General features: G+C 40.3%; 1 protein-coding gene across 1 annotated transcript; it reads left to right on the forward strand.

Moving 5' to 3' along the window:
• Positions 1-3,711: 3,711 nt before the first annotated feature.
• LOC135477810 (uncharacterized) lies at positions 3,712-18,719 on the forward strand. Its single transcript, XM_064758014.1, has 13 exons — positions 3,712-3,883; positions 8,036-8,277; positions 10,008-10,104; positions 11,302-11,427; positions 11,716-11,841; positions 12,354-12,530; positions 13,195-13,355; positions 14,182-14,274; positions 14,841-14,922; positions 15,387-15,547; positions 16,993-17,101; positions 18,072-18,107; positions 18,670-18,719. Exons 1-13 carry the CDS (start codon positions 3,763-3,765, stop codon positions 18,717-18,719), a joined length of 1,581 nt encoding a protein of 526 aa, XP_064614084.1. The 5' UTR covers positions 3,712-3,762.
• The last annotated feature ends 212 nt before the right edge of the window (positions 18,720-18,931 follow it).

The following is an 18,931-nucleotide window of genomic DNA, read 5'->3' on the forward strand; positions in this document are numbered from 1 at the left end:
ATAATCGGCTGCAATAACAGAATGCAATCTAGCATCACTCTAACAACAAAATTTCTATTAAATTGAACACATTAGTTTTTGTGAGTAGCTCGCTGCTGAGAATCGTCTTCCTAACTTTGCCCTACATGTTGAAAGCCTGTGCTCACTTTCACAGAACTTCGTAAAGTCTAATTTCTCGTATAAACGTTTTTCGTAAAAAGATGTTATCTAGGTTATAGTACCACAAGGTGACGCCATTTACCAGAAAAGTTAAAAAAATCTGAATTAGTAAGTTCAGTGGAAATTGCCCCTGGATCTACTCCATTCGTGGAGACTACACATCCGCCCTCTATATAAGGGCGAATTTATGCCCACACAACACAATCTGTCCCCAGTCGTTTATTAATGGTTTATTAATGCTGCTTTTATAATAAAGTATGGAACATGGGATATATGGGACTTTATTCCCATTGAATTTACCACTGATGTTGCCCATATTTTGATATCTGCTATTATGTATGTATGTATGCTTCGGGTTTTACGTCGCACGTTACAAATTTTTTTTAAGTCATATGACGGCGAGGTCTGATATTATGGTGAATAAACAAACAAACAAACAAACAATACTTGGACGTGTCACAGAGCAAGATTTATTTTAGCTTCGGATTTATTTTGATTTGAATTATTTTAATACAAACTATTTATATGAATGTTGTTTAATGAAACACTCGAGAGTTTTTTTTTTAAGGAAGTGAAATAATCCGAGGATCTCCAGTCGGTGATCCTGTGGTATCGGCGGGAATGGAATGTTTGACTGAGTTCAATCTCTGTGATACTAGAGGGTCACGAGTTGTCTGTTTATCCCCTAAATACAACGACGAGAAAAAAGTACGAAATTGAGCATCAAATCAGCGAAATATGTTGTCATGTTTCTCTGTTTATACAAGCGGACTAATGTAAGGATGTGACGTCAGCCATTCGGCCTCACACCATAGCGCAACATTGGGGAGGCGACACATTTTTTAATCCCGTGAGGTGGCGCTAGTGTGAAGCCGGGACGGGAGCCATTGTTACGTCAAGAATGGATTGTAGTGTAACGTCTACACCATTACAATGTATCAGATTCTATTGCGACGTCGTAGTGTCTTTAATGTGACGTCATTATGGTGAGTTGGATGAGGTACAATTGACGTCAATAAAATGACGTCACCCTCCTGCTTTAGGTCGTTTGTCGGGTTTTCACTGAACATACGTGTAGGATAAACCTATGCCACACAAAATAATTCAACTTCAGAACTGTTTTTGCCGACCCAAGATTGGCTGGATTTTTTACATTATCATCTAAATTTATATCAAAGAAAAAAACCCCGAAAGGCTGAAAATTGTCTGCAAACAGTGCATGACCATGTTTGTCAGACAAAGGAAGACCTGGAAGACAGAGTGAAAACAGTGATGACGACACTGGTGAGTAGTAGAGTGCAAGTCAACATGCGTCAGATTATTCAAAGAAAATCAAGAAGAACATCATTATTACATAACAATGCAGAAATGAAATTGATAAAAGAATCTCCAAGGCATATACGGTTAAAGTCTACATATACTCGAACGTTTGCACCCGATGCAGACAACAAAATCACGTCACGTCAAAGTAGTTCGACGTTTGTGTATGCGTATCTTTGATTGGCTGATTTTTATCAATTAACTGCCATGAACCAATCAAATACAACTCTTAACTTTTGTTGCCGTAACAGGGTATACGATATTATCCCAAACACCTCATCATTCGTTCTGTGTCACAAGAGTTTTGAAAAGTGCACCATCGGCGGCTTATTACGGCTACGGGTATGTATTTATGTATATATATATGTGTGTGTGTGTGTGCGTGTATGCATGTGTGCGTCTGCGTGTACGCGTGTGCGTGCGTGTGTGTGTGCATGTATATATGTATGTCTGTATGTCTGTATGTATGTATGTATGTATGTATGTATGTATGCAAGCATGTATGCATGCATGTAGGTATTTGACAGCATACTCTATTTGTCTAGATTACATACACTAATCTAGGATTAATACGATTTTCGCCTTGTAACGGAAGTATGTTAATATAGCACAATGGGTCAATTACGTAGGTCTAAATAACAAATAAAGTTAAACGTGATTTGTTATAGAATGGGAGTATAAGTATATTTTTGGAGTTCAGAATTGCCTTTTCTGGGTAAATGACAGATAAAATACTGTTAATACCAACCTGTTTTGGGATATATTCCTCTGACAATTCTTAACTGTTAGCAAATAACCATGCAAGTTAATCAAAGTGCTATGTACTTACTTATCTCATTTCCTGTTACCATCCTCTTTCTCAATATCCAGTGTATAATTACGAGGTTAAGTTCTGAATGTTGTTAACCCCTACCCCAACCCCCTAGTTCGTAACAGTTCCTAGTGAAGTAACACGTTTATTCGTTTATCGTCCCATCAAACAAAAGCGGAGATCAACCTGAGTACTTATCGACGCCATTTTGCGTAGTGATGTTAGAAATCTGATGGGGCGGAGTTTTGCGGCCGTATTTCCGCCGAATTTCAGTCTCTTGTTATAGGCTGTTTTATGTGGCCTAAATTCTCTTAAATTTATGAGATCCTTATTCTAAAGAAACCAGTTAAATAAAGCCAAAATTTCAAAAAAAATATTTTGTAAACAAAGCTGTGGATTACTCCTGACAAGAAGAAACATGTCTGTGAAAGAAGTGCGTGTTTCTACGATCGAGGTCTACTCGGTGTTCGTGCAACCGGGATGTTTCTTGATGTGTGTCCACGAATGTCACTTGGAGAAGACCAACCTCAATTTCGAGTTGACCGTCTCACCGGAAGTCAGCTCTCGACTCTTAAGTGGACATCCAGGGGTGAAAAGGCAGCCGGTCATATTTTCTGAAGGCATTCGGTAATCCCTGGGAATAATCAACGCCTGACTTGAAGTGTCTCTGATTTCACTTATAAGCATTATTTCCACAAGTTCGTCCGAAGAACTTATATGGCAAATGTGTAAGCCAGAGCGGTCACCTCCACCCACAAACCTGTTAGATGGCGGATAAATAATTTAATCAGCATTTATTTAATTGCCTGAGCGATGAAGGCACATGTATTTTTCACTTAAACGAGACTAATTAGATTTATACGGGTGGAATGCCACATGCCTGACAAACGTTCTGACTCAGCTGGGTTCGAATCTACCACCTCACTGATCAGGCGCCAAACTGCCAAAGGGGGAAAAAGAGATAGCTACTGTGCCCCAATCCAGTATCTATATTTTGAACAAAATTCGTCGTGGTAAATTTTATGCCATTAATCATTTTGGTAGGCTTACTTTAGGGTGTTTAGATGGATTTCGTATGCGACAATACATCGGCATTTAGATGAAATATATCACCTCACTGCCTCTACATGTACAACTACAATGGCTATAAGATATTCCCTGCCTCAGATCTTTAGTTTGGGGTCTTATTTACATGCTGAATAACGCGTAGTCTTCAGCGCTTAAACCAGCCTGGCAGAGAACAAAATGGTCGGCGACTATGTCAGAGTTTGTCGTTGGGTTTTCTCATTGGAGTGTGGAGGGTACTGTTTACTCCTTCCAGCACTCACACCAATGTAGTAGGGGGTGACTTGGAGGAGAATTTCACCATCCACTGGAAAACAACACTCTGTTTTTGGCCTCTTTGTCGAATATTTCAATGCTCAAAAGGTTAAGTTAATTTATCCGGAGGGAGTTGGATAAAATAAGAGACAATGCGTTTATTACGAGTTGTGAAGTGGTGCCTACTGTTAGGTTTACTAGATAACTGTAGCGGCAGCCCTGTCGAAAGTTTGACTGTGGAAGACAAGGCCATGGGAAATTCAGCACAAATAGGTGAGAATACGCAAAGCCATAGAATTTGTGTTTTCGCGCCATTTTGATAAGTATGGTCAAAATATTGTGTTTACTCCCTCTTCTTCCTTTCTTTGTTTTGAAAATATGCTCTTCCCACAATGTGCGTATAAGCATTTTTTTTACTTTAATACGCTAAGAATCTGTCACTTTGACCTTGTTTGTTCATTTTGATAAGCATTTCCCACAAAGATGTCGGTATGAGCATAGTTAAATGTTTCCCTCCATTTTAACAGTATATTGGGCTTACAATGGTATACCGCATAGGTAGAGTATCTTACGCCATCATGTTATACGTAGGTCTTTGTATGTACGTACGTACCTATGTATGTGGTCGTGGGTTTCACCCGGGCTCTGTCCGGTTTCCTCCCGCCATAATGCTGGCCGCTGTCATATATATGAAATATGTAAAACACCAATCAAATAAATAAATATATAAATATGTACATGTGTGTATGCATGTATTGTTGATATGTATATTTACTTCTCTTGATGTTTCGCAGCAGCCTGCGCATGGCTGTGGTGGATGATAAGAATTAAGTGACTCATTACCTATACGATTTATGGTATTAAACTGATTCTAAAAAATTTAAAATGCGACCCGCTTTAGAACTATTCGAAACTTTATTAACCATTCATTATTCGGGCTACTATAAAAAAAACGTTTGAAATTCGAATACATATGCGCTGATCAAATCTTGTGCTAAGCATCTGAGGTGAACATCTTTAAGTCATTCATGTGGGGGAATTTAGATAGCCGACCTCATGTGGCTAGGTGGTGTACCTGACAAACCTGACGGTTATAATGATGAAGTTAGACTCACACTGGTGATCTCACCTTACATTTGCCAGCACTGCATTTGAAGTAATTCTACACTATACTGACTTATTATAAATTGCATGTTTTTGAACCTGCTTCTCCTTTAGCCATGCTGCTAGGGGGCGTGTACTCTGTTACTATTTAAACATTTACATGAACATTTAGAATAAAACATAAAACCCTGGCTGAGGTAAATTGACAAGAGGCCGTATGTCATCCGTTACGTTTGACCATTTGCCAGCTATCACACTGTCGTCGCTGTCCGTGTGCAGAGTCTTACGATCGACATAGCCCACTTCTCTTCAAGCAGTAAGGTATGCATATCGTCTTAAGTATGGCGTTAAATAACAATCAGATACATTAAATACATTAAATACATTAATCAATATAAGTCTGCTGGGGATCGTTCACCCGAGGCTGGAGCAACACTTTGTACGTTAAGTAAGAATCTGATCAACGTTGAAGACCATCAGTTGAAGCCATCAATTGCAAGAGCTTAAAATATCAAACGCGACTAAAGAAAAGACTGAAATTGTGAGTGGTACATTTTTCTGCAGTAAAAACACCAGCGTATAAATTTTAAACTTCCTGCAGTTAAAAATATTTTAATTTTAGCTGTGTTCGAATTTTGGACTTCAGTCTTAAGACGTTTGATAAATATGGGTCCCGAATTCATATATACATTTGGAGTGTTTGGACAAGCTAACAAAATAAAACATCTGGCTAATTATATAACGTAATTTTTAGGCCTACATTAATTATTTACGGCTTGCAACACAAGTTGTAGGCTTATATCAATTGTTTACGGCTTGCAACACAGGTTGTAGGCTTATATCAACTGTTTACGGCTTACAACACTGTTGTAGGCTTATATCAACTGTTTACGGCTTACAACAAAGGTTGTAGGCTTATATCAATTGTTTACGGCTTCCAAAAGAGGTTGTAGGCTTATATCAATTGTTTACGGCTTACAACACAACTTGTAGGCTTATATCAACTGTTTACGGCCTACAACACAATTTGTAGGCTTATATCAATTGTTTGGACTTGCAACACAAGTGGTAGGCTTATATGTAACTTGTTTACTATGAATCCCGTTTAATAAGTAAACCGATGGTTTACAAAGGACGAGTATACTACTTGCGACAGAAATTACAAAACGTACCCTAGAAATTCGGACACACGGTAAACTATAATTATAGTTCCATATGAGGACATACAAGCTGATGTGAAACCGATAATTAAGCTATGTGTGTTCAGCCCTGGCCTTGGCCAATGAATTTGTAGATTCCTGAAGACCTCGCTATTTTTGGGGCCTTGGTGACAACAAGGACAACAAGTGGTCGAGGACACTCATATGACCACTTCGCCAGAGTAACATTCATCGAAGACCGCTCGACCAATATGATGTGTAGGCCTATATCTGTACGTCACACTTGAGAAAGTTCATGGTAACTTGTCAAACTGACAGGGGTTTTCTCCGGGCATTCCGGTTTCATCCACCTATAAACTGACCACCATTGTATAAGTAAAAAAAAATGAGTATTGCGTTAAATAAATATTAATTAGATAAATACATCGTGCAACTGGGCAAAGACTACACAGACTGTTCATAGTGTGAGGTAAAGACTTACACTAAATTATTGATTTACACAAAAAATCCGTAATACCGACATTTTAACCCACAGATTATTAAGTAAGTATTGTACAGTTGAATCTCATGAAAGTTATTTCGTTTAGTTTAGAGCGCACTATACACAGCTGGTTGAATTTTTATATATATTTTTGTACAAGTTATATGAAGAAAAACCATTCTCCGTACAGATTAAAGTGAGCATGGGAAAACCTATTTAAAACCAATTATTTTTTGTAAGATAATCTTTATCTGTTGAAGTAATCAAGTTAACTGAGATAAATTGTTTCCGTGACCATTTTATTCAATTTTACTTCAAAGTTTATCAATTTAAGTAATACCTGCAAATGTGGTGGAGTGGGGTGGCGGGGAGGGGCTCTCATTGTATTTTGACCAAAAATGTACTAATTTAAAGTATCTTAGAACATAGGTTTTTGGACATACATTCGATACATTCCTCCTGCAATTCAATTATCTGCGTGGCTTACACAGAACAGTACATGTTCAGTGCTGAAATATCGTTTTTTATCCTCAGAAATTCAGCACAGTTCAATTTCATGACTGAAACAGAATATTTTGTCATCTTCAATTACAAAAAAAAAACAACTTCTGACTTATTACTAAAACAGTACCTTTCGTTACCAGGAATAAAAATCTACCGTACTTGTTTATCGCTCAAACAGTACCCTTCGTCACCACAAATGAAAATGTAAAAAAGTTGTTCAATGCTAAAACAGTACCTTTTGCCACCAGGAAAGAAAATGTACCGTACTTATTCATCCAAAAACAGTATCCATCGTTACCAGGAATGAAAATGTACCGTACTTGTTTGTCGCTCAAACAGTACCCTTCGTCACCACAAATGAAAATGTAAAAAAGTTGTTCAATGCTAAAACAGTACCTTTTGGCACCAGGAAAGAAAATGTACCGTACTTATTCATCAAAAACAGTATCCATCGTTACCAGGAATGAAAATGTACCGTACCTGTTCATTACTAAAACAATACCCTTCCTTACCAGGAGTAAAAATGTATCGTAATTGTTCATTACTAAAACAATACCCTTCCTTATCAGGAATGAAAATGTATCGTATTTGTTCATTACTAAAACACTACCCTTCGTTACGAGGAATGAAAATGTACCGTACCTGTTCATGACAAAAACTGTACCCTTCGTCAGCAGGAATGAAAATGTACCGTACCTGTTCATGACAGAAACCGTACCCTTCGTCAGCAGGAATGAAAATGTACCGTACCTGTTCATCGCTAAAACAGTGCTCTTCGTCATCAGGAATGAAGATGTACCATACATGTTTATTACTAAAACAATGTCCTTCGCCAACAGAAATGAAACTGTACCATATGTGTTCATTACCAAACAGTAGATCTCGACACAAAGAATGAAACTTTACCGCATATATCCGTTACTAAATCAGTACCATTCTAATAAAATAACACCGTTTATGTGCAATACTGAAGCAAAATCAAACAAACATTGACCATTTTACTACCGTTAGACACATATCAAGTTCCTACTCCCCCCTCCCCCATCTCTGAAATGTCGTTGTTACATTAGCTTAATTAATCGCCAACTGAGAAACTTTACCACTCATGTACTTTGCGGGAACTGGTGGATTTTTTTCTAGCACAATTTATCAGTTATTCCAGTTTTCTTCCCCCAGAATTTCCAGCGTTCTGTGTTCTCACCGAAGGCCGGTTTCTCCAGCGATTTGACGGAGCTACCCGAACTTTACCGACGGTTGGTGGGGAGACCGTCACGAGCCTTTGTTCAGATCCCAACCAGTTTCACGTGACTGTAACGATAACGGGATCCTACGAGAACAAAACCGCTCATCTATTCCTGACGGTCAAGGACGGTACCAGGGTAGTCAAAGCAAACTTGAGGCAGCAACAGGACTTCCAGGTAAATATAATTAAAAACTACATGAAATATTTTAACTAAAGGGAAGTAAATGAAAATAAACCTGGAAACAAATAATACTGCCCACTCTCACAGAAAGGGGATTTTGTGGCGAGGGAACTCGCCGTTCAAAACATGAAAGAATTAAAGAGAGTGCGACCAAAATCTTAATGTTAGAAAGTCAACTTTAATTATTTTAAAGGAGGCAATACTGGGAAAATTTTAAATAAGTTCTTGACTATATTATCTTTTGGAGTGCAAAGGGACAGCATCCATCGATTTACCTAATGCTTGATTCCAACGCCCTATTGTTTTTGGCTGTTTTAAGGCGATATGTTCAAGTACTGCAGCAGTATTGACGTGTAGAATTGCAATGCAGTATTAGATAAAAGAGATCTTCACTAAGTCAAACTGTCGAAATCTTTACTAACCGGTGGTCATGAGATCTTCGCCAGGTTGTGTAGTCAAAATCTTCACTAAGTCAAGCTGTCGCGATCTTTAGAAACCGATGGTCATGAGATCTCCTGCAAGTTGTGCAGTCAAGATCTTCACTAAAGTTGTGCAGTCAAGATCTTCACTAAGTCAAGCTGTCGCGATCTTTATAACCGGTGGTCATGAGATCTCCGGTAAGTTGTGTAGTCAAGATCTTCACTAAGTCAAGCTGTCGAAATCTTTACTAACCCTTGGTTACGAGATCTTCGCCAGGTTGTGTAGTCAAAATCTTCACTAAGTCAAGCTGTCGCGATCTTTACAAACCAGTGGTCATGAGATCTCCGGCAAGTTGTGTAGTCAAGATCTTCACTAAGTCAAGCTGTCGCAATCTTTACTAACCGGCGGTCATGAGATCTTCACCAAGTTGTGTAGTCAAAATCTTCACTAAGTCAAGCTGTCGCGATCTCTACAAACCGGTGGTCATGAGATCTCCGGTAAGTTGTGTAGTCAAAATCTTCACTAAGTCAAGCTTTCGAAATCTTTACTAACCGTTGGTTACGAGATCTCCGGCAAGTTGTGTAGTCAAGATCTTCACTAAGTCAAGCTGTCGCGATCTTTACTAACCGGCGGTCATGAGATCTTCACCAAGTTGTGTAGTCAAAATCTTCACTAAGTCAAGCTGTCGCGATCTTTACAAACCGGCGGTCATGAGATCTCCTGCAAGTTGTGCAGTCAAGATCTTCACTAAAGTTGTGCAGTCAAGATCATCACTAAGTCAAGCTGTCGAAATCTTTACTAACCGTTGATCATGAGATCTTCACCAAGTTGTGTGGTCAAAATCTTCACTAAGTCAAGCTGTCGCGATCTTTACAAACCGGTGGTCATGAGATCTCCGGCAAGTTGTGCAGCCAAGATCTTCACTAAGTCAAGCTGTCGAAATCTTTACTAACTGTTGGTCATTAGATCTTCACCAAGTTGTGTGGTCAAAATCTTCACTAAGTCAAGCTGTCGCGATCTTTACGAACCGGTGGTCATGAGATCTCCGGCATGTTGTGTAGTCAAGATCTTCACTAAGTGAAGCTGTCTTGATCTTCGGCAAGTTGCGCAGTCAAGATCTTCACTGAGTCAAGCTGTCGCGATCTTTACTAATTGGTGATCATGAGATCTTCACCAAGTTGTGTAGTCAAGATTTTCACTAAGTCAAGCTGTCGCGATCTTTACTAACCGTTGGTCATGAGATCTTCGCCAGGTTATGTAATCAAGACCTTCACTAATCAAAATTTTGACGAAATATTTTGCAGTACAATTCTTACAACGATGGAGGCTATGACTGTCTCTCCATGGCTGGCGTACAGACTGTAGTACGGAATTTCGGCGAATCACTGGTTATAGAAACAGGTAGGCACAAGTTTTGATTTGTATCCATTTCATCGTTGGGGATGGCGGTTAGGCTTGTGTCTGGAGGAAACAGGAAAGAAACCTGCCGGGCACCGGTCAAACCTCCTGCCGTAAAGCCTCGACTGGATAAGTTGAAGCTGGATCCGAACTTCCCACCTCTTTCATCTAGCGTAGTAGTACCAGTATGTTGGCAAAACCCCGTTAGACTAGATGACCAACAAGAGCTGGGAGAGCATCACATTTTGACCATGGGGCTTCCGTGGTTCAGTTGGTTATCGCGCAATGACCCAGGAGCCTCTCAATGCGGTCGCTGTGAGTTCAAGTCCGAGCTGGCTTCCTCTCCAGCCGTAAGTGGGAAGGTCTTCAAACAACCTGCATATGGTCGTGGATATCCCCTAGGCTCTGTCCGGTTTCGTCCCACCATAATGCTGGCCGCCGTGGCATAAGTGAAATATTGGCCTAAAACACCAATCAAATAAAGAAATAAATAAATCATTTCGGCCATCACCCCCAACATCTTCCCTCCCCCAATATATTCTATCGGTTCACTCAGTGATTAATCAGTTGCAACTTACAGCCTTCAAACAACTTGGCCTAAGCAGGATTAGGGTAACAAAAAGTTGCAGTGACGTGAGACGTCTGTAAATACTCAAAATGATGTGCTGTTGTCATATTTGTCAAAATAATATAGAATGTTAATTTGACAAAACATTAAGCAGTACAAACGGAACAAAAACTGTTAATGTAAATTCCTTGCGTGATATTCCTATCGTCGATAACTAAAGGTCATTGATCACAACCGATATATGCAGGATTTGCTTTACTTTCTTTCTAGGGGCATCCATAGCTTGGTTAGTGTGCTAGAGCAGCAAAATAACCCAGGAATCTTGCACTTATGCTATGGCTGTAAGTTCAAGTCCAAATCATGCTGGCTTCCTCTCCCGCCGTGCATAGGAAGGTCTGTCCGTCAGCTTGCGGATAGTCATGAGTTTCCCCTGGGCTGTGTCCGGTTTCCTCCCATGATAATACTGGCAACATCCACATTGGTGAAATAGTACTGGTCGGAGCGTAAAACACCAGTTAAATGAACACCAGTTAAATTAAATTGTTATACTGTTGCCATTGTCCCAAACTACAAACAGATCTACCATATTTTTGCACTATATCCTCTGTTATGAACTCTTCAATCTTGTTCAGGGTTTGCGTCCATTATCGTGAACAGGGACCTGAAACTTGAGACTTACATGGTGCAGAATCCCCGATCTCCGCTGTGCGGCACGTGCGGCTACGTGCCAGACATGAGCGAGGTCTGCTCTAAGCAAGGTACGAATCTGTCATATCCTTCCCTTTCTTCATAAAAAGTTCTAGTTTCATTACATTTTTTTCAAATATAGTAGTTAGATACAACTACTTGCTGAATGTTTCCAGTACACTCTCAGGAAAAAAATTGTCTTTGTAAAATTTTGAAGAGTTGTGTTTTCACAGGCATACAAGGGTCGACTGATTTATGACACGTATAAGTAATGCAGAGAAACGAATAAAACATTGTGCATTTGAGGTTGTATTCTTAAAGTCCGACACATTATATCCTTTAGGTGCATTTATTTGCAGTTCTTATCCTCGAGCCAATGTCTGCCGGTTTGAAGGATGATGGGAACGAGGCAGTGAATTCCGGTAACGACAAAGAGGCCGATGATCACTTGGTACATTGGTCGTATGACATGCACGGAGAAGGAGGTTTGTGAATCGTTTAACAAACGCTATAAACATTGAGGAACAGGAATACAGCGAGCCATTGCATGTGCTGGTTTTGCACATGTCTGGGACATTATGATATATCTTTTTAAATAAATTGACGACATGGTTTCCATTCTTTTCAATAAACAGTTCTATTTTTTATTAAGGCTATGACAGTTTGTTTCTTTGGATTCAAAATCACGTTCAATATTTATTTTTGTATAATCATGACGTTATCTCCTTTAAACCGGCAGCTGTCTTTATAGTGCTGTATCAGTAAAATACAATGCTGAAGACACCACACATAATTCTCCACGACATGACAGTCAATTGACATCAATACAACAAGATTTTACAGCATAAAGAGTAAAACCAGAACAATGGCAACAGTACAACAGCCAGCAAATGGACATACGTGACACGACCTCATGCCAATTTACTAGTTAGGGTTAGGGTTAGGGTTTTATTCTAACTGTTGATGTACATGCTGTGGTTTTCACCCTCGCCTCCAGGTCCCGATCACTGGTCTCAGCTGGATGCGGAAAAAGTCGCTTGTGATGTGACTCGTTCCTTTTCCCGCCAGTCTCCTATCAATATCGAAACCGGAACCACAAAGTTGGACCCGGCTGCACCCGTACCGCATTACACCATCACCAATCCATACGCGCAAGGCAAATTGGTGAATTCCGGTAAGACGAAACAGGGGCCCTTTTCTTTTTATAATACTACTATTTAAAATTCATTTCTCATCTAGGTTGCATGTTCTTGTGCCTATGTTCCTCGTTTGGCTGCGGCTTTAAGCCAGTGGGTACCAGTATCTCGAGAATGGCGGTAAATTCTTCCAGGCACTCCGGTGTTATCCTACCATAAACCTGATTGATTAATAAATACAAAGGTTTTCCTAATTTTTACATCTTTCTGCCGGTGTACGTGTGGAGGTCTGACAGCAACCTGCGGATGGACGTGGGATTCCACCGGGTTCTGCCCGGTTTCCCCTCCCCCCCCCCCGCTCCCAACCATAACGCTGGTTTTAGTCGTATAAGTGAAATATTTTTGAGTATGGTGTAAAACACCAATAAAATAAATAAATGCATCTTTCTGCTCACTCTATTATATCAGACGACAGCAAAACAGCATTGAGTTTCAAACAGATTTCCTTTTTAGACTGCCTGAAAATAATCGTGGACTACAAGAAATATCAGAGTTGGTTTTATATTTTTCTTTTATCTCCAAAGGAGCAACCTACTTTAAACTGATAACAGGTTTGAAAGTATAAAATTCCTTTCACATTAATATGTGTACAATGCTTTGTGATGCGTGTCATTAAAAATACTGTGAGTAATTGCTTTGTAGGCCACGCCCCCTCTTTGACGCCTGTGAACGCCTCCTATATCCTGAAAAACGTTCCGTATAGCCTTGAAGAATACACTCTGCTAGGACTGCGCATACACTTCGGACCAAATAGCAATTCCGGCTCGGAACATACGGTGAACGGAAAGACCTACTCAGGGGAGGTAAGTCGTTCGAGAGGTTTATCGTTTCAGATTGTTGCGCTATCGAAACAGCGTACTGCTTTTTTAATAGGGTATGTTATGTACGGATTATTATGTATATTTTTCCATATCATCTACCAGGACTCATACCAATATGGGTACATTATAGTCTATAATAACAACATATCCGTTTAACAATCTATAAATTGACGAGCAGGAACGATGAGTGATTGACAGACGGAGACATGACATGCAGACAGTCTCCGTTGGGCGTGAAATACAGAAATAGAGAGACTCACTCTAGCACGCGCAGCAAAAAAATATTAATTTAATGATATCAGCCCGAGGCTGATATGTACTTTTCGGACCCCACCACACAGAGGTGCAGTTTTACGTGTATTGTTGGGAGATATGTTATAAATATTTCTTTTGCTTGCTTAAAGGAGGAAGTTGTAGCTTCCTCGCTTGGCGTTCAGCATGAAGGGGATCGCGCAAACGACTTGTTGACCCGTATACTTGTTGACCCGTATCAGTATAATGGCTTACTTGCCTTCGGTAAGTCGTGTCAGTGAAGCAGCACTAGATAAAAGAGCGATGGAAATCCGGTCTGAAATAAGGGGGCACATTACATGCACTCTAAGGATTCCTTTGTCGTCATATGATTGAAAAATTATTAAGTTCGACGTTAAACCCCAAGCACTCACTCATTCACTCTTTTGCTTACTATTGAACAGTTGTATAATTTTTATTTTCAGGTTAGGTTCATAATTCCGTTTTTCATATTTCTACACCCAGATTTGTTTGAAACTCGATGCAATAAAAGCCACCTATTGTGTTCTTTCCCAAGATTCATTTCGTGAACTACAACACACGGTACGGTGGACTCCGAGAGGCCTTGAAACACTCTGACGGATTGGCTGTCATTGGCGTTTTCCTGGAGGTGTGTTTGACGAATTCTGATTGGTGGACGGGATACGACCATCACGCTGGTTAAACCCTCTGTAACTCAACCTGTCATCACATAAACCCGATCATATCGTATGACTTCCACATCTAACGAGTTTTAAACCAGGTGAAATCCCTTTTAACTTAAAATCGATCAGTTTTTGAACTTATGGCCCACAAGTGGAAAGACACATCTGTCTGCAGATGCTTCAGTATTTGAAAGCTTAAACCACCATAAAACGCGTGGGAAATCTCCGAAAAAGAGACCACCAAAAGAGCACAAGCCCAGCCATACAAATAACCTATTTCTGCTTCTTTTGCCTTCAGTCAAAGTCTGATTGACGTCGTATAAGCGGTCAAGTTTATTCATGATTATATCAACAAGCATATAGGCAGTGGATTTGAACCAACGATTTAAGGATTATAAATTCAGGCTTTTACCGCTAAACCAATCGGAAACTCACCGAGCCATAAGGCTGATCTAGCTTGTATCCCGTGATACATGTGCGCATGACAAAATCAAACCACTGATGTGAGAGAAATATTGTTGTAATTTTACAGGTTTCGGATGGACCTCCCGGTGCCAGCAACAACGAGGAATTGTCAAGAGTCCTGGATCATCTGGACGCCATCAGCAACAAGGGTACGACTAAAAATTTTTTGTTGAGATATTTGATTTCCTACTCACTGCTGCAGTATTACATACAACCAGTTTTTGATGTTTTGAGGATTTGCTTAAGTTGCTTATACAACAATTGCCACATTTACCGATTGAGACAATGTGGCACTACCGCTGGGTTTTTTTTTTTTTTGACACACGAAACTTTATTTTACAGAGGAAACTTTATTTTAGAGGGGACATTTTATCATACAGAGGAAGTTTTATTTTACTTTTATCTTATATTTTACTTCCATGTTTACCCTTTAATTAATGCCCTGCTTTAATTAAACTCTCCACAACTTTTATATACCAGATTCTCCTTTTTCTCTTGACGAAGACATATTTGACATATAAGTTAGGCTTGAGACACATCCTCATTCATGGGTTGGGGTTTACTAGGCAAGTTACAAGTTAACGAATCTGGCACGTTTCTATCTATATGCCAGACAATGAAGCATTCCTGCCTGTGGATATGTCAAAAATCCTTCCAACGGAATCGGACCTCAGCTCTTACTACACATACGATGGCTCCCTGACCACCCCCGGGTGTGACGAAATCGTACGATGGATCGTCCTGTCCCGTCCCTGGGGAATGACTGAACGTCAGGTGAGGCTATGTTTTCTAACCTATATCTGGAATACCACGACGCCAGTTGAATGTTTGGAAAATTAAGGCTGCCTTAAATCTTAATCCATACATGTATACGTCTTGACCAAATACAAAAGTGGGGGGGGGGGGACTTGAGTCAAGACTAAAGCCAATACCGGTCGTAACACCCTAATCCTTACCTCCCCTAACATCCTAACCTAGCACTAACGCCCTAACCCTAACCTAGCAGTATCACCCTAACCCTACCTACCCACCCCCCACTTAACACCCTAGCCTAGCACTAACACCCTAACCCTCTTCCCCTTAGCACCCTAACATAGCAGTAACACCCTAACGCTAACCTATCATTAACATCCTAACACTAATCTAGCACTATCATCTTAACTCCAACCTCCCATTAACACCCTAACCTAGCTCTAACAAACTAACCTAACCTATCCTTAACATCCTAACCCAAACCAAGCACTATCATCTTAACTCTAACCTCCACTTAACACCCTAACCTACTACTAACACCATGACTCTAACCAAACCCTAGCCTAGCACTAAAACTCTAACCCTAACCTAGCTCTAACACCGTAACCCTAAGATAGTATTAACACCCTAACCCTAACCTAGCACTAACACCCTAACACTAACCTAGCATTAACCTCCCCTTGACACCCCTAACTTAACACTAATACCCTAACCTAGCCCTGAGGCCCTAACCCTAACCTCCCACTAACATCTTAACCCTAACCTAGAACTAACCTAACACTAAGATCCTAACCTAAAGTATCCCTAACACCACAACCCTAATGCACTGACACCATAAGGCTAACTTTGCACTAACATCATATCCTAAAGTATCCCTAACACCATGAAATAACACTGACCCTAATCCCAAACACTATCCCGCCCGAATCCGACTAATCCACCGTTTGTTCCAAACACATTAAGCATGGTGAGCTCTTCCACGGCATGTACATGGGGTTAAGCCCTAATTATTCATTCCACGCCATGTACAGCATACCAATACGTGCACACATCCGCAAGGAGAATGTGCTAATATTTTCATCAGGAAATTCAAACATGCTGAATCGACTGAGCGTTTAAGTCATTAGATTTGCTATCTACATGATAAAGGCACGTTTTTGTTCGGATTTTTTCCTCTACTTCTTAACTTGGTTTTCGTCGTAAAGTTGGCAGATTCTTACTATCTTCAAGTCCTATATATAAATCTATTAATCGTAAATCCACCATCTATGCAGCGTTGGAAAATGGAAAGAATTTATGATACAGGGTAAATACTTTTTGTATATGAACAAGCTGCATGTATATCAACAAACTGTAACTTTAACCTTTACCCTGCTACATACATGTAAGACCTATCAGTTTTTAGAAAACAGATCCAGATCTCCTATGCGAAATGTTTTATGGAATATATCATCTACGCGTTTCAGTTGAGCGCGTTACGTTTGCTGCGGACGGGCGGAAACGAGTCCGAGCCGATGGCTGTCCACGGAAACTACCGACCAGTGGCGCCACTGAATCGACGAACGATCATCAGGAGTAAGTACGGAAGACTTTCGCCTTTGCCTGATTGACCGCAAGACATTTAGAAAGTGGTTCTAGTCACAGTTTTATCACAGGTTAAACGCATTTTGTATTGGATAAATTTTTAGAAAAAAATTCTGCAGGGGGCGTGGAGGGGGGGGGGGGCTCCGTGGCAGAGGTGGTTAGCACGAATGACCGAGGAGACACCAATGCGGTCGCTGCGAGATTAAGTCCAGCTCATGCTGACTTCTTCTCCGCCCGTAGTTGGGAAGGTCTGACCGCAACCTGCAGATGGTCGTGGGTTTCCCGCTGGTTCCGCCTTGTTCCCCCCCCCCCGCCCCTTAATGCCAGCCGCCGACGTACAAGTGAAATATTCTTGAGTACGGCGTAAAACACCAATCAAATAAATAAACAAATAAATACGGTATATATATTCTGAGCTTTATTGTTCTCGGCACGGTATGGCTGGGATATTGCCGAAGTGGCCATAATAATTCATTCACCTTAAAGCCACTTTAATTGTCACCCTTCAGAACAACACAGAACAGATTAATTAATTGAAGTAAATAATTAAAAGAATTAATAAAATAATTAATTAATAAAATTAGTAACAATCTAAGTGTTGTTTAACGTCATATTCAAGAATTTTTCACTTGTACGATGGCGGGCAGTTGAATGGAGAGAACCAAAGTAAACGGCGAAAAGCACCGACCTTGGGCAAGTGAACTTTTCTGACATGTGACTTACATATGGGTATCTGTATTCGTGGAACAGAACAGAACAAAACTGATGATGTAAGCTTATTATTCAAAAATAAATCTCGTTAATATTCACCATTCATGGGCTGACGTGATTTAATCTGACCTTTGACGTATACGAACTACTACATGGTGGAACCCATCACGGTGGATTGAAGTTTACAAACAGTTGATAAGCAGACTTTGATATTGTGGATACTCGTATCAGGAAGCTTTCTTGTTTTCAGGAGAACCGGGACTTCACACGGAACCTTTGGTGCCAGGTAGGAGAATGTAATCTTTTTACCTCAGCGTGGTTCATCTAGGATAACTTATGGTAAAGTAAGCATCGCCTGGAGCAGCTTGTGATACAGTAGGCATCGCTTGTGGCAATTTGTGATACAGTAGGCATCGCCTGTGGCAACTTGTGATACAGTAGGCATCGCTTGAGGCAATTTGTGATACAGTAGGCATCGCCTGTGGCAACTTATGATACAGTAGGCATCGCTTGAGGCAACTTGTGACACAGTAGGCATCGCCTGAGGTAACTTGTGATAAAAGTAGGCATCGTCTGGGGCATCTTGTATACAGTAGGCATCGCCTGAAACAACTTGCGATATAATAGACATGGTGCAAAACAAGCTCTTATACAGTAGGTATCGCCTGAGACAACTTGTGATACAGTAGGCGTCGTCTGAGGCAACTTGTATACAATAAAATTCGCCTGAGACAAATTATAAAACAGCAGGCATCGCCTTAGGCAACTTGTGATACAGTAGATAAGCAAACTTTGATATTGTGGATACAAGTGTGGATACTTGTATTAGGAAACTTTCTTGTTTTCAGGAGAACCGGGGCTTTACATGGAACCTTTGGTGCCAGGTAGGAGGATGTGATCCTTTTACAAGATCAGAAAAAGTTGTCTTGCTGGAGATCAGTTAAAATAAAATATATGTATTGTGGGAGTTAGTACAAAGTGTGGTTCACTTAGGATAACTTATGATAAAGATGGCATCGCCTAAGGCAACTTGTCATGTAACAGATCTCGCCTAGGTATCGGGTAAATTATGATACAGTAGGTATCGCTTGAGGCAACTGGTACAGTAAG

Source organism: Liolophura sinensis, chromosome 11 (genome assembly GCF_032854445.1).
Source record: "Liolophura sinensis isolate JHLJ2023 chromosome 11, CUHK_Ljap_v2, whole genome shotgun sequence".
NCBI lineage: Eukaryota > Metazoa > Mollusca > Polyplacophora > Chitonida > Chitonidae > Liolophura > Liolophura sinensis.